Source organism: Mastigoproctus giganteus, chromosome 8, assembly GCF_048544385.1.
Source record: "Mastigoproctus giganteus isolate SK-2022 chromosome 8, ASM4854438v1, whole genome shotgun sequence".
NCBI classification, from domain to species: Eukaryota; Metazoa; Arthropoda; class Arachnida; order Uropygi; family Thelyphonidae; genus Mastigoproctus; species Mastigoproctus giganteus.
Genome location: NC_143582.1, coordinates 214576849 through 214592048, shown reverse-complemented (window position 1 = coordinate 214592048; position 15200 = coordinate 214576849). Strand labels below are relative to the sequence as shown.

General features: G+C 38.3%; 1 protein-coding gene across 1 annotated transcript in view; it reads left to right on the top strand.

Annotated features, from left to right (window-relative positions):
• The window catches only part of LOC150082261 (spermatogenesis-associated serine-rich protein 2), a 269773-nt gene that overhangs the window by 118760 nt on the left and 135813 nt on the right, over positions 1 to 15200 (top strand). The window contains exon 5 of the mRNA XM_090380081.1: positions 476 to 644. Within this exon, the coding sequence (XP_090236207.1) occupies positions 476 to 644 (169 nt within the window). The remainder of the gene's footprint in view (positions 1 to 475; positions 645 to 15200) is intronic.

The following is a 15200-nucleotide window of genomic DNA, read 5'->3' as shown; positions in this document are numbered from 1 at the left end:
TTTTTGCCTGCCTTTGGGAATAACAGCAAATTTGCCACCAAATTGCTAGTGTTAAACCTAGTTAAACTTTCTTTAGTGTTAAACCTAGGGAACCATTGCCAAAAACATCAATGCTGCAGATTATAAACTTTCATAATTATCTTACTCCTTTGTAACTCCTCCCTTTCGTATCATCATTAGGATCTGCTAATATAAAGAAGAAAATGCCACATGAAGTGGATAATAAAAATTTATAACAAATCCTCATAAATAACTTTAGTATAGAGTTGCATACTAGTCTGTAAACCTGGGCTACTGTAGCCTTTTTAAAATTCAAAAAGTATTTAATATTGACATCAAAGTATGTTAAAAATGCATATCTCCGTGTTATTTTCATAGCACTCTTTTTATAACAGAGCATATAAAGTTTTTTTCCTGTTTATAAGATATTTTGATTTCTTTAATATTGAAATAAACTGTTTTTTTTTCCTGATAGAATAGCAGAAATAAAAGGAAAAACAAGAAAAAGAATAAAAAGGATAGTAGTTCAATGGCTGAGAAGAAGGATTCATTAACAGTGGATGATGATGATGATGCATCTTTGCAGAATGAACCAGAAAGTAAAGAAACAGAGGAGAATGCAGATGGTTGCATTAATGGAAAAGGTAATACTTACCCACTAAAATTTATATATGAAATGTTTAAAATAGGAATGTTTAAATTGATATGCCTTCCACAATACTGTTAAATTATTGAAAACAGTAAGAGGCCTAGCACCAAATCCTGAGGAACTCCAGTCCATGAAGAACAGTGGTTATTAATGGTCATTCTGTATCATGCTAAACAGCCATCCCTTTATTCATAGCAGAAACTTTCTAATGCAGTGTTACAATACTTTTTTTTAGTCACGGAACACTTTTCATTTCAATATATTTACGAAACAAGTTTAGCGGGAGCCAAAGAACTGTTTGTTAATATTTTATTACATATAATGCATTGTGAATCAAGAGCCTCTTTATTTCCAACACATGTAAAGCCAAAATTCAAATACCTGTCATCATACTTTCATTTTGGTCTTTTATTTGTTGGTTCCTGTTTTTTCACTTCAGAATTTTGGGGGACAAAATGCTGCAATTGTTCCTCATCATTTTGATGTGTTTTTATCGACCACAGTGGCACTACTAGAAATATTTGCTTATCGTTTTAAAGTTCCTTTTTTCACCCACAAATCCGTGGTCAAATATTTTTATAATAATATTTCGAAATACTGATAATTATCAAAAAAAAAATTATACAAAGAAGTGAGTTTAGCTAAGATATCGGTTCGCTTCCCCCTCTCCTTCTACCAGTGTACTCCAGGCTAAATCACATACGAATGACATATTAGATCACTACATTGCTACATTTTCATAGATGTCATTACCTCTACATCAGGGGTCGGGCAACTTGCGGCTCTTTAACTTTAGCCCACATGTACGACAAGTTATGTATTTCCGCAAGCAAATATTTTCAAACATGAACTATATTAAAAATAAATCAAGAAGCCATCTGAACAATGCAAGAGTCTCAGCATGTTTAAAGATGAAAATTACAGCATACTTACCTGATGTTGAGAGAATTTCTCAAGTTCAACAGCAAAAGTCACATTCATTCGTACCTAATTGGATGTTTGTTACGTTTGTTCAATATTAATAAATAATATTTCAAAAAATATATATATATTTTAATAAAACACGTTCCCACTCTATTCCATTGCTTAAAAAACATTCCACCCCTTCATCCCAGCTTGAGCTGAAGGGCAGCTGTTTGGATTTTTTATTATTATTAAATCAAAAATGACTCTTCACTCAGTTTGCCAACCACTGCTCTATTTCAAAATTGTGCATCACCCCTTTTTGGTCTCTAATCTTTTAGCGTCTTGCCCCATTAATCGTGCATGCTTTTTTTTTTTTTTTTTTTTTTTTTTGTCCTGGCCACTGAAATCTCAGGAAAGTAGGTGGCAGGACCTGCCAGAGCATAAATATCAAGCTACTGGGTACCTGGTCTGCCCTCCACAGGGCTAAGTGTGGGCAACATTGGGCATCAGCAGGAGTACAGCGGCTAAATGGCCAGAAGAACAATGATACATAACACTACACTTACAAAATCCATACACCTTTAAAAACTCTGGCCTTCCCAGCAAACTGGTACACCTACAATGAAAGCAATGCGGAGATGGGAGAAACCCCTGGTGCCACTTGACACAAAATACACTTTACTCCTAAATGCAAAAGTCCACCAAAATAAAGTGTTCTGTGGTCTATTTGATTATTAGTCAATGCCAGTATATTAATAACAAAAAAAAAAAGTAATGTTAAAGATTATAATGATACAAAAGTGGTATGTGCTACGAATATGCAAAATTTATTTTTTTTAAATTATTAACTAGGATTTTTCATGGAACACTCATTCACATCTCACGGAACACAGTTTGGGGAATGCTGCCCTAATGCAACAGTGCTCCAATTCGCACAGCAGTTGTTAATATGAAACAGTGTCAAATGTTTTACTGAAATCAAAGTATATGATGTCAAAATTATTTTTGCATCTAGTTCCTCTGTGACTGTGTCATAGTAGCTAATCAGATTGGTCAAACAAGATCTCCCTGTAACAAATCCATGCTGCATTTGCCTTATGGGGTTATTTGCAAAGTTCATGGCTGAGTATGAAAGATTTATTTCAGGAGTCTGGTAACATTACTTTTCATCATAGTCCCCTTTGGAGTCACTACACTTTTGCCACCAATGCTGCAATGCATTGATCCCAGCTGGTAAGAAAGTTTTCTCTTGGGCCTCCAGGAATGCATCCACTGTAGCAATAACATCACTATCAGTGGAAAAATGAATGCCATCTAGGTATTTTTTCAAATTTGGAAATAGATAAAATTCTGATGGTGCTAAATGTGATGAGTGTGGGGAATTGTCCAAGGTTTAAAAGCTCATGCAGTGCATTCGTGACAGTGACAAATTTGCAAGCAGGTGCATTGCCCTGCCCTGGTGGAACAGGACTCCTGAGTTTTCCTCAGTATTTGTTTTTAATGTTTTACAAATGACTCATAAGGTCTGCATAACATGCCCTTGTGACTTCCTGGCCTTGCTGAAGGCAATCCACTAGCAGCACTCCCTCCATCAGCATTCCAAAGAACCAATACCATTACCTTGCCAGCGGAAGGAAAGAGCTGTGTTTCTACTGTTTGGACTGCTCCTTTGTCTCTGGCTGAAAGTAATGTACCCACATCTCATCCATGGTCACAATCCTTGCAAGAAATTTTGCTGGATCTGCTGAAATGATGCAAATATTCTTGCATCTTCACTTGCTATGTTTTTGATCGGCTGTCAACAACTTTGGGACCTATCATGCTGACACCTTTTTCATAGCAAGAACCTCTTATGTAGTACACATGTTCTGATGAGATGCCCAAGATGCTGGCAATGTACTAAACTGTCACTCGTTGATCACCCATCACCAGATCATGCATGCTGTCAACTACTTGATGGCTGTTGTGCAGGTCTTCCACAGCTTAGGTTATCTTCCAGGCTCTCCCTTCCTTGTTTAATTCTTCTGCCCACTTCTTAACCATTGAATAGGAAGGGCATCCTCTCCCTGTGTTGTACCATATCCTCATGAATTGCCTTTGACGTTAGGGCCTTTTTTACAAATATTTATAATTGGATGACTGCATGGTGCCTGATTTTTATCCACATTTCCTCATTCACACAACTTTGGCTTCAGGACCTGTAATTAAAAAAATGTTGTTGAAACTGCATGAAACTTGGTGGGGTGCTATTTGAAATGTTATACATTAAGTACAGTAATTTTTAATTACTGTAATTACCTTTTCGCATTCAGGCCACACTTTTTCAAACTCCCCTCATATAACTACGCTTTGTTCCTGTCAAGATGATTACTCCTTTAACGATTAATTTCTCTGACATTGAATTGAAAATTACAGTTCTGTAATTAACCCCCCCCCCCACACACACGCACGCACATTTGTGAATAGTGAGACATTTTCATGTCTGTAGAATGAATCCTCAAAATCCAGGCTCCCATAATTATGGCAAAAAGTTTGCTTACCTCTTTTGCTGCTGCATGTAGATTCTATCAGTTCCTGCTCTACCTTATTTACTCCTAACTTCAACTTCTTTTCCAGCTTCTTAAAATTATATATTCAACAAACTCTTGACTTAATAGATCTCAATTTAATGATTTTCAGAAAATACAGACAGTATCTGGGTGGGATCTCGTTATGTAACTGCCTTAGTGTGATGGTATGTGATACCAGTTAAAATATTTTCACAATAAAGCAGAATGCCACCAAGCCAGATTTTCATCACTGTAACCTTCCATAAATCTGCTGAGTGTGTCACAAATCAGTAGGAAGTTATATGAGCGTTCAGTTAGGACATGTAGGAGTTCTTCAGACTCAAGAGTAATTTTGAAATTTATTTTTTTCCCACTGCCACTATACAACAAGCAAAATTTCCAGCCTTTCTACTCCACACAACTGATAAATACAGTAAAATTCATTATCATCATTTATTATTATTTTTTTTTTATGTCACAGTACAGCATTTTTTCATAAGATCCTGCCAACTTGTGTGCGTGTGTGTGTTTCAAGCTATGAACAGGCTTTACCCCCATGCACTCCATTAAATCAAGGTTTTATTTTACTCTACTTCTGGTAGTTCCATCCCTAAAAACATTTTTTGAAAACACTTGGTTTTGTTTGTGAATAAAATTTGGTACAGTATGCTACAGTATTCACCAACATGCATTGTTATTCATATGATTTCACCCACAGAAAAATCTGCACCATTTCTGCTTACAGGTAAAACCATGTTTGTGGATACCGGTAATGAAACAACTTATCATGATGAGCTATGCAATTTTTGTAGCAGGGTTTAGTGTTACTGGTAATGTTGGCAATAGGAACAAGAGTTCCTTTCACTGGTTAAAGAAGCACTGCAGGATCATCTAGACAAGAATTCAGTTATAGCTCAGACGCAGCATGGTTTTGTTAAGGGCAGGTCTTGCCTGACCAATTTGATCAGATACTATGATGTAGTCACAAAAGAACTGGATGCAGGGAATAACTTTGATATTATATATTTGGATCTTAGAAAGGCTTTTGATACTGTTGCACATGGAAGACTGCTGCACAAATTGGAGCAGTGTGGCATTGGAGGCAAATTGCTGCTATGGATAAGGGGATGGTTGAGTGGCAGAAGACAGAGTGGTAATCAATGGACACTGCTCAACGTGGACTAATGTTATTAGTGGAGTTCCTCAGGGTTCAGTGTTGGGTCCGTTGTTGTTTTCGGTGTTTATGAATGATATTGATGATGGGATATCAAGTTTAATGTCCAAGTTTGCAGATGATACAAAGGTTGGCAGGGTTGTTAAGGACACTACTGATGCTATGCTGCTGCAACAGGATCTGGAAAGGTTGAACAGATGGGCTGAGAGGTGGCAAATGAAGTTTAACATTGACAAATGTAAAGTACTACATATGGGAAACAGTAACCCCAGAGCAACGTATCAACTCTGCGGTACTACGCTGACAGTGGTGGAGAATGAAAAGGACTTGGGGGTAGTTGTGCAGGCAGATATGAAGTTCTCTGAGCAGTGCAGACGGGCTGCAAGAGTAGCTCATGGAGTATTTCAATGATATACAGGAATTTTTCTAGCAGGGATAATAAGGAGGTGATTATTCCCTTGTATAAGGCAATGGTTAGGCCACATCTTGAGTACTGTATACAGGTCTGGAGGCCTCATTTCAAGAAGGATGTAGAGCTGCTGGAACGGGTACAGAGAAGGGCAACAAGATTAGTGAATGGAACAAAGGGTTGCTCTTACGAAGAAAGGCTTAAGTTTTGCAAATTACAGAGTCTGGAGACTGGGCACCGGCGAGGTGATCTGATAGAGGTGTATAAGGCTTTGAATGGTTTGAGCATGCTCAATGCCAATGGAATTCTTCATCTTGCTCAGAATAATCACCTCAGAGGGCATAAATTCAAATTGAGGAAGGACGGATGTCGGATAGATGTGCGGAAATTTGCCTTTAGCCAGCGGGTGGTTGGTTGGTGGAACCGACTTCCATCACTTGTTGTTGAAGTTGATAGCCTAAACAAATTTAAAGCTCAACTGGACAGGTATTTCTAATGAACGGAGGGGTGAAATGGGAGTGGTGTGTGTGTTTTTTTTTTTTTTTGGCTGATGCTGAATAAGCTTGCTTTCTTGCATTATATGCCTATGCTAATGCTAAGAGTAGCTCCATGTGGGCAAAGTTTTTACAGCTCCAGCTAATAAAGAAGTTTTTCTTAAATTTTTGCCGTTTTATTGACCTAATTGGTATATTAATTTATTTTCTATAAGTAGCTTTATATTCCTAATTGTGGTACTTAGTTTATTTTTAATTTAGATAGAGATTTTGTAGGTTATTGCTTAGTATCAATAAAATTTGTACTGTTCAAAACTTGTTGCCATTGTTGTAGTATATTAGATCGAAATGGAATAGCGTAACGCATATCTTGAACTTGATAGCATAAGGTATAACGTAAAACTAGATAGCGTTAATACTTAGCACTGTATTAGGACTCTGTTAGCTTAGCAAGTACAGTAAACCCCCGATATTCGCGGGGGTTACGTTCCTGAGAAATGTCGCGAATACCGAAAACGCGAATACTGAGTTATGGCTCCCATAGTAACAAAGGGGTTCCGTTCCAAAGTATGAAATATATAAGAAAAACTAGTCTAAAATTTTGCCTATGTATGTGTTATATGTACCTTCATAATATGACTATGTACATAGACAGTAGTGAAATGCAAGCATATGGCATCGAAATGAAAATAAGAAACAATTTAATATTAAATGTAATATTTATTAGAAATTTCAAACAAATCTTTCAAACCAGCACCTTTGCTGGCTAAAAAACTTATCCCGCCAGAGCTATCGCCAGTTTCGCTAAAGTGTTGATAAAGGAGTTTTGCCTTTTCACGAATGATGAGTGAACTTAACGGAATTTTATTTTGAGTTTGGTCTTCTATCCACAGATTTAAAGCCTTTTCCATATCTCTTAATTTAACATCACGAGTTACAGAACAAATTTTTGAAACAATTAGCGCGTTTTCACGGACACTACGGGTGGATTTTTTCTTCCGATTGATCGTAACGTTGACTCATTGATTTTATAATGTTTTGCCACTGAGGAGACACTTTGACCATTAGAAATTTTGTCTAATAACTCAATTTTATTCGCTAATGTCATCACCTTCTTTGATATTTTCACATTTCTCTTGTTATTTGTAGCCATATTTTTGTACGGGTTAGAAAGAACTTGTCACTTTCGTCCGTTAACACACTCGAAAAAGTCTGTTTTACACTGCAAAACGGTAGATTTATCACTTTTGTAAGCATATCAATTTATAAATTGATAAATTTACTTTATAAGCATATAAATTAAAAGCAAACGACAAAAACTTCCATTACAAGCGCATAACACATACTGAACAAGGATTAGCGAGAAACATCCACGCTCGCGATTTTGTCACCCCTCTCCCCCCCACCCACTGAGCGCTGTTTTGACCGGGAAAGATAATTGTAGCCACGCGCTTTTTTTTTATGGCGGATAATATTCACGGCGCTTTAAAATTCACATTTTTTAGGTTTCATTTTATATTAAATCAGCGATCGCAAATACGCGAAACCGCGAATACAGATACCGCGAATAGCGGGGGTTTACTGTATTGTCAATTACATTTTTAAATCTTATTAATTTTTATTGTTAATTAATTTGTATTTAAATGGAAATCATGACCTAGACTAGAGCAGCAAAGCAACACTCACAGAATAGCCAGAGTGCTGTGGTTTGGGGGAGAACTGAGGGGGACGATTCCCTGAAGCATCTCGCAGTCTAAGAAAAATGTGCAAAATGTGACATGTTTGCAGAACTTTCTGGAACAGGACGTGATCTAGGCATTGTGTGTGTGTGTGTGTGTGTGTGTGTGTGTGTGTGTGTGTGTGTGCGCGCGCGCGCGCGCGCCAGGTGCAGAGAATGTGAAGAAATTAAGTGCCAACTCAGCGTTCTCATGGGGTATATGAGAGTTTGAAGAGTCAAGTAAATGCCCTCAAAGGGATTAAAATGGGGGACCAATCAAGCTCTCAGCTGCCCAAATCGACGCCAGAACTCTCTTGTTCAACAAAGCAACAATCTTCAGGGCAGAATGCACTAGTCGCAGAGAAGCTAGTTATTGTTGGTGACTCAATTGTTAGGAAAACAAGAAATATATTGTGCACAAAATATAGATGTAATAGGACCAGGGTATGTCTGCCAGGTGCAAAAGTTGATGACATTGCAGAGCAGATATCTATTAAGGGTATATAAGGTGATACATTGGCACTAATGACGTTAAGTGTAGATCTGTGAATTTACTTAACAAGTACAGGTCAATGTTGAAAAAAAAGTTGCGAGTTCGGTTAAATTTGAAAGTGTTTTTGCAATCCTGCCCAGACCCGTTAAGAGGGAGTATATGATGAGAGCTCTGTCAATCAATTCGGCCCTGGAGAGAATGTGCAAGACTCGTGGGGTAGAATTTTTCTCAGATTGGTCTGTGCTTGTTAACAGGAGAGATTGCTTCTACAGGGATGGAATGCACTTAAATAGAAAGGTGAAAGAATATTTGCTGATGCTATCGAGGCAATGTTAGGTGGGTTGGAAAACTGCTAGCCTGTGGGGATTCACAGACTAATAGATTAACAGTCGCTGCAAGCAGAGGTGGAAGTGATTCTTGTACTGCTTCTATTGGAATGAACAGCAGCCTGGAAAGCAAGTTGCTGGGAATTTCAGGAACTGCTGGAGGTCATGAAACAAGTAAATACATGGGCTGTGTTAGAGTAACTAAGAATGAGTAAGAGCAGGTGCATGTATACTTGCATGTACACCAATGCTAGGAGTATAGTAAATAAATTTGATGAAATTTGAAGTGCGGGTCAAGACATCAAAGGTGGAAATTGTTGGGATATCAGAGATGTGGTGTCACACAGATATAAGGAATGCAGAATTCGAATTTGGGGAGTACAATGTGTACAGAAAGGAAGAGACAGGATAGGAAGAGAGGAGGGGTTGTGCTGTTAGTTAGGAAACAAAATCTAAGGAAGTGCATCCAGTTGACATAGATGGACAGAGCAATGTTGAGTCAGTGCGGTATGACATAAGCACTGGGAAAGCAAAAATGAGTGTAGGAGTTTGTTATAGGCCTAGTGACTCTGATGAATACAATAAACAATTATACAGAGAAATAGTGGGCCAGTAAATCAGTGTCTTCTAATATGAGATTCTAACTTCCCAGATATTGACTGGAACTTTGTGGATTGGTCACTCGCACACTAGTGAGGCTTTTGTGGGTTTATTGAATGATTGTTTTCTACAGCAGCATGTTCGAGGAGCAGCCAGAGGAAGTAATACTCTTGATCTGATTATCAGTGATTATTCATGCATTACGAATTTGCAGATAAAGGAGCCACTAGGTGGCAGTGATCAGAGTGTACTGATGTGGGATTTACTTAAAGATGCGACTACAATCAGGGGTAAAGGGAAGGGTTTTTTCCTTTCATAGAGTTGTGATTACAGTGGTCTCAGATTTTTTAAATTATGTACAGTGGGACCAACTGATGATGTTACCAACAGCAAATTCTAAATGGGAAGCATTCAAGGAAGTAATCTTAGAAGCTACTAGGCTTTATGTTCCAACTAAGAAATACTGTTCACAATTTAGACCTAAATGGATGTCGGATGAACCGAGACTTGCGAAGAAAAACAGTAAAGTCGGATGCGAAGAAAAACAGTAAAGACTTCTTTAATTATGTAAACTCTAGAAGGAAAGGATTAAATCAGATTGGTCCACTTGATATTGGTGGTTCGACTGTTGATGATCCTGCTCAGATAGCTGACAAACTGAATGACTATTTTGCATCTACATTCACACATGAGGAATTCTGTAGGGAAGTGGAGGCCATAAGCTTATCAAACTCTAACAGGTAGTTAAATGATTTTGTAATAATGTAGAACAAAGTGTAGGAGAAATTTTTGAAGTTAAACATAAGAAAGTCATCTGGGGTGGATGGAAAATGTGCAAATGTATATCCAATTCACAAAGGGGGGGGGATCAAAGGGTGACATGAATAGTTACAGACCTGTTAATTTAACTTCTGTTCTTGGGGAAAAGTAATGGAGTCACTGGTTAAAGAAGCATTGTAGGATCAACTAGACAAGACAGCAGTAATAATTCAGCCACAGAATGGGTTTGTTAAGGGGAAGTCTTGTCTGACCAATTTGATTGGATTCTGTGATGTGGTCACAGGAATTGGATGAAAAAATAATTTTGATATCATATACAGGCATACCTCGATTAACGAATAGGATGCGTTCCACGAAATTACTTCGTTAACCGAAACTTCGTTTTCAGAGGTAAAAATACTATGGCCAGAATAGGGATACGTTCCTACGTAAAGAAAATGAAAAGCTTTTTTTCGAACAAAGAAAAGTTTTATTAAATAAACAGTCAACTTACATACAAAGTGAAATCACATTTTAAAATATGGGGTTAAAGTTGATTGTTTATGCTTTTTTTCTCTTTCATTTAACAATTGCCTATACGGAGTTATTGCATTTAACACTGATCGCTTAACTATAACACTTCTTCCTAAATCAGGATCATTTTCACTAAAAAAATTTAAAAAGTTTTCAATGTCATTTAAGCACCTTTTTAAATCTTTGGTTGTTAACACTTTTTCGGCAGGAACTTCTTTAACTTCGCCTTCATTATCTTTGTCTTCGTTGCTAACAAGGTTTTCTAAATCTTCCACTGAAAAACCATCATCTTCTGCATTCAATAAATTTCTAACATCCTCTTCATCGACATTTTCGAAACCTATTGATTGAGCCATCTGGATAACTTCATTTCTAATTTCTTGGATGTTATTTTCTTCTTCTAGTACAACTTCTGGCCATATTTTGCGCCAAACTCCATTTAAGCATTTCTTAGTGACTTCTTTCCAAGAACTATCAATGTTTTCAATTGCGTTTTTAATGGTGTACTTTTTCCAAAAAGTTTTAACTGTCATTTCCTCTTTATCCTCTAGTTCAGGTAAATTGCTTAAAATTCGACGCAGATAATAAGCTTTAAATGATGCTATTACTCCCTGATCCAATGGTTGAATCAGGAAAGTTGTGTTTGCTGGAAGAAACACAACTTTGATAGGAATGCATGTGTCCAACGTGTTAAGATCAGTAGGATGTCCCGGAGCATTGTCTAACAACAAAAGAGCTTTTTCTTCAAAGTTGCTTTTTTTGACAATACCGTTTTACTCCAGGACAAAAGTGGTTAACAAACCAATCAGTAAATAACTCCTTGGTAATCCACGCTTTTCTATTTGCTTTCCATATTACAGGTAAATTCATTTTTATGTTACCTTTTAACGCCCTCGGATTTTCTGAATGGTAAACTAATAACAATTTTAATTTATAATCGCCAGAGGCATTTGATCCAAAGAGTAACGTTAAACGGTCTTTGGCTGCTTTGAACCCAGCAGCTGATTTTTCTTCAATAGAAATGAAGCTTTTTGTTGGTAGCCGTTTCCAGAACAAACCGCTTTCGTCAACATTGAACACCAAATTTGGTGGAAAATTTTCACGTTCAATTATTTCCTTTAGTTTTTCTGGAAACTTATTTGCAGCTTCTCCTGTTAATTTTACACTATGAATCCTGGCCCGTTTTTTTTAAATTTCTCGAACCAACCACGAGAAGCCCCAAAGGTTTCCGTAATTTCTTCAGTTTGTTTAGATTTCAGGTGATTAAACAAAAATAATGCTTTTTCTTGAATGACCATTTGACTTAAAGGCATATGACGTTGTGACATATCATCTATCCACAAACTTAACATTTTCTCCATTTTTTTCTAAAATTGGATTCCTTAAGCGAGTTAATTTTGCCGCTGTAACATCTGTACAATTCCGAGCAGACTGTTTTATTTTTTCTGATTGACTTAGTATGGTTGTTAAAGTTGATTGCGCTAATCCTAAAGAATGTGCCACATCGGATTTTCTTTCGCCGCTTTCAACACGTCGTACGATATTTAGTTTAGTTTCCAAAGAAATTGCTTTTCTTTATGTTAAATGGGGCTTGAAATTGCGGACTTCGTTATATCGAGGCTTCGTTATCAGAGGTAACGTTAACCGAGGTATGCCTGTACTTGGATTTTAGGAAAGCTTTACAATATTGGAGCAGTATGGCATTAAAGGCAAGTTGTTACAACGGATAAAATTATGGTTGTGTGGGAGAAGACAGAGTGGTAATCAATGGACACTGCTCTTTGTGGATTAATGTTATTAGTCCACGAAGGGTTCGGTGTTGGGCCCATTGTTGTTTTGTGTATTTATCAATGATATTGATTAAGGTATATCAATCTTAATGTCAAAGGTTGGTAGGGTTGTTAATAACACTAATGACAGTATGCTGCTGCAACAGGATCTGGAAAAGTTGGGTAGATGGGTTGAGAAGTGGCAACTGAAGTTTAACATTGACAAATGCAAAGTAGTGCTTATAGGTAGCAATAACCTCAGAGAAATGTAAGGTGGCTCGATTGGGTCGTGTTACACTAAGTGTAGTGGAGAACGAAAGAGACCTGGGGGTAATTGTGCAATCACATATGAAGTTTTCTGAGCAGTGTAGACAGGCAGCCAGAGTAAGTCATTGGGTCTTGTCAATGAAATACAGGAATTTTTTTTTAGCAGGGATAAGGAAGTGACTATCCTCTTGTTTAAAGCAGTGATCAGGCCACACCTTGAGTACTGCATACAGGTTTGGAAGCATTGTTTTAGGAAGGATGTAGAGTTGCAGAAAGAGTACAGAGAAGAGCAACAAGACTGATGAGGGGAACAAAAGGGATGCTCTTACGAAAACAAACTTAAATACTGCAAATGCATCATCTGGAGACTAGGCATCTACAAGGTGATCTGATTTGAGGTGTGTAAGGCCTTGAATGGATCAAGCAGGCTCAATGCTGATGGGCTTTTTCCTCTTGCTTAGATTACAAACCTGTGTGGGCAGAAACCGAAATTGAAGAAAGACAGTTTGTTGAATAGATATGCAGAAATTTGCATTTAGCCATTGGGTAGTTAGTGGATTGCTGAAACAAACTTCCATCTTTCGTTTTGGAAGTTGATAGCTTAAATAAATTCAAGGAAGAAGTAGACAAATGTTTTGGGGCAAAATGGATGGGTGAAATAGGAAGTTTTTTTTTTTTTTTTTGGCTGAAGCTATACAGTGTCTCAAAAATATTGGTACAAATGTTTAGGGGAGGTAGGTAACATCTAAAGGAATGTGAATCGCATAGGAAATGTCATGGGAAAATAGTAGCAGAGGCACAAGAAGCAGAAATGACACAAGACAGTAATTAGTGGCAAACATTTATTTGACATAATATTAACAATGGAGTACGAGATGGATGCATTTCATGATGTTACAACAGATGCTCGAAGGTTCCACCATGAGATGCGATGCATGCTTGACACCGACACAACATGGATTGGCGGACATGGTCGCACCTGTAGTTTCTTTGACAGTAGCAGCAGTGCAGACGAGTCTCGCCACAAGATCCATTTCCGTCTCCACAGGCGATTCCTACATGATAGATTTGAGGGCTTCCCACAGAAAGCAATCAAGGCTCGATAAATCAGGTGAGCGTGGGGGCCAGGCAACAGGTCCACCACGGCCAATCCATCGATGCCCAAAACGCCTGTTAAAATGGTCACGAACACACCTTCCATAAGGGGCAGGTGCCCTGCCATGTTGAAACCAAATATTGCGTCTCACATTTACTGGAACATCGTCAAGTAACCGTGGTAGAACTTGTTCAAGAAAGATCCGATATTTAGCGGAGTTCATGCGGGATGGTAACAGGTATGGGCCGACTAAGCAGTCACTGACCATACCTGCCCACACATTTATTGTGAAGCGATGTTGTGGCACATGGGGGCACACACCATGTGAGTTGTCGTGAGCCCACACATGAGCATTGTGCTGATTGAATAAGCCTTCCCAAGTGAAATAAGCCTTATCCGTGAACAAAACATAGGCTGGAAAATTCAAGTCTTGAACACTTTCTTGGAGAAACCACTGTGCAAAAGCCACACATGCAGGATAATCTTGGGGGAGCAGTAACTGAACCCTTTGGAGATGAATGTGGTGTAAGGGATCGTCGTGCCAGACACGCTGTACACTGCAAGGAGACACTCCTAAGGCAGAGGCAATGGCACGTGTGCTGGTAGTAGGATTATTCTGGACAGCATTCAACACACTTTCTTCCATGGCGGGAATTCGCGTTGAACGTGGTCTGCCCGCACTACTCCTGTTACCTCTAAATGACCCATAATCGCACAAATTTTGATTCACATACGCAAACAAACAGTGGTCTGGTACATGTCTGTCTGGGAAGTGTTCTCCATAAATTTGTCGAGCGGCTCGTCCATTGCCCTCTGCTAATCCATACACTAGGTGCATGTCTGCCAGCTCACAGTTCGTAAGGCGCCTCTGTAGCCAGGTGGGAAGGAGCAGCAGTGCGTAGCACATGCTTCTTGATTAGACCAGGGTTCGAGCCCGTCACCACCAAATACGGAGGATGCAAAAGTTCAAGGAATGACCACCGCATATCCCAGAGCAATATAGCCTTAGTTGCTGATGATCCTAAAAACCAAATAACAAACAAACATCACGGTTCGTATATCGATGCATGCTGTTCGTGTGGTGACTACTGCTTGAATGAGTAAACCAGAAATTTTCCCTCTCACGAACTGATGAACAGTGCCATCTACCGACTTACAGTGACATTTCCGGTTATGGGTTCCTATGCGATTCACATTCCTTTAGATGTTACCTACCTCCCCTAAACGTTTGTACCAATATTTTTGAGACACCCTGTATAAGTTGCTTTCTTGCATCATATGCCTCTACTAATGCTAGTGCTGAGTCCAACTGGTGTGTAATCCAGTAATTAATTAATTTTTTTAAAATTTTATTTTTCATAGTCTTCTTTTATACTGTAGATCAGGCCTTCTTAAACTATGGGTCGCGACCACATTTGGGGTCGCGTAGCAAAATTCTGGGGTTGCGAGAGATTTTAA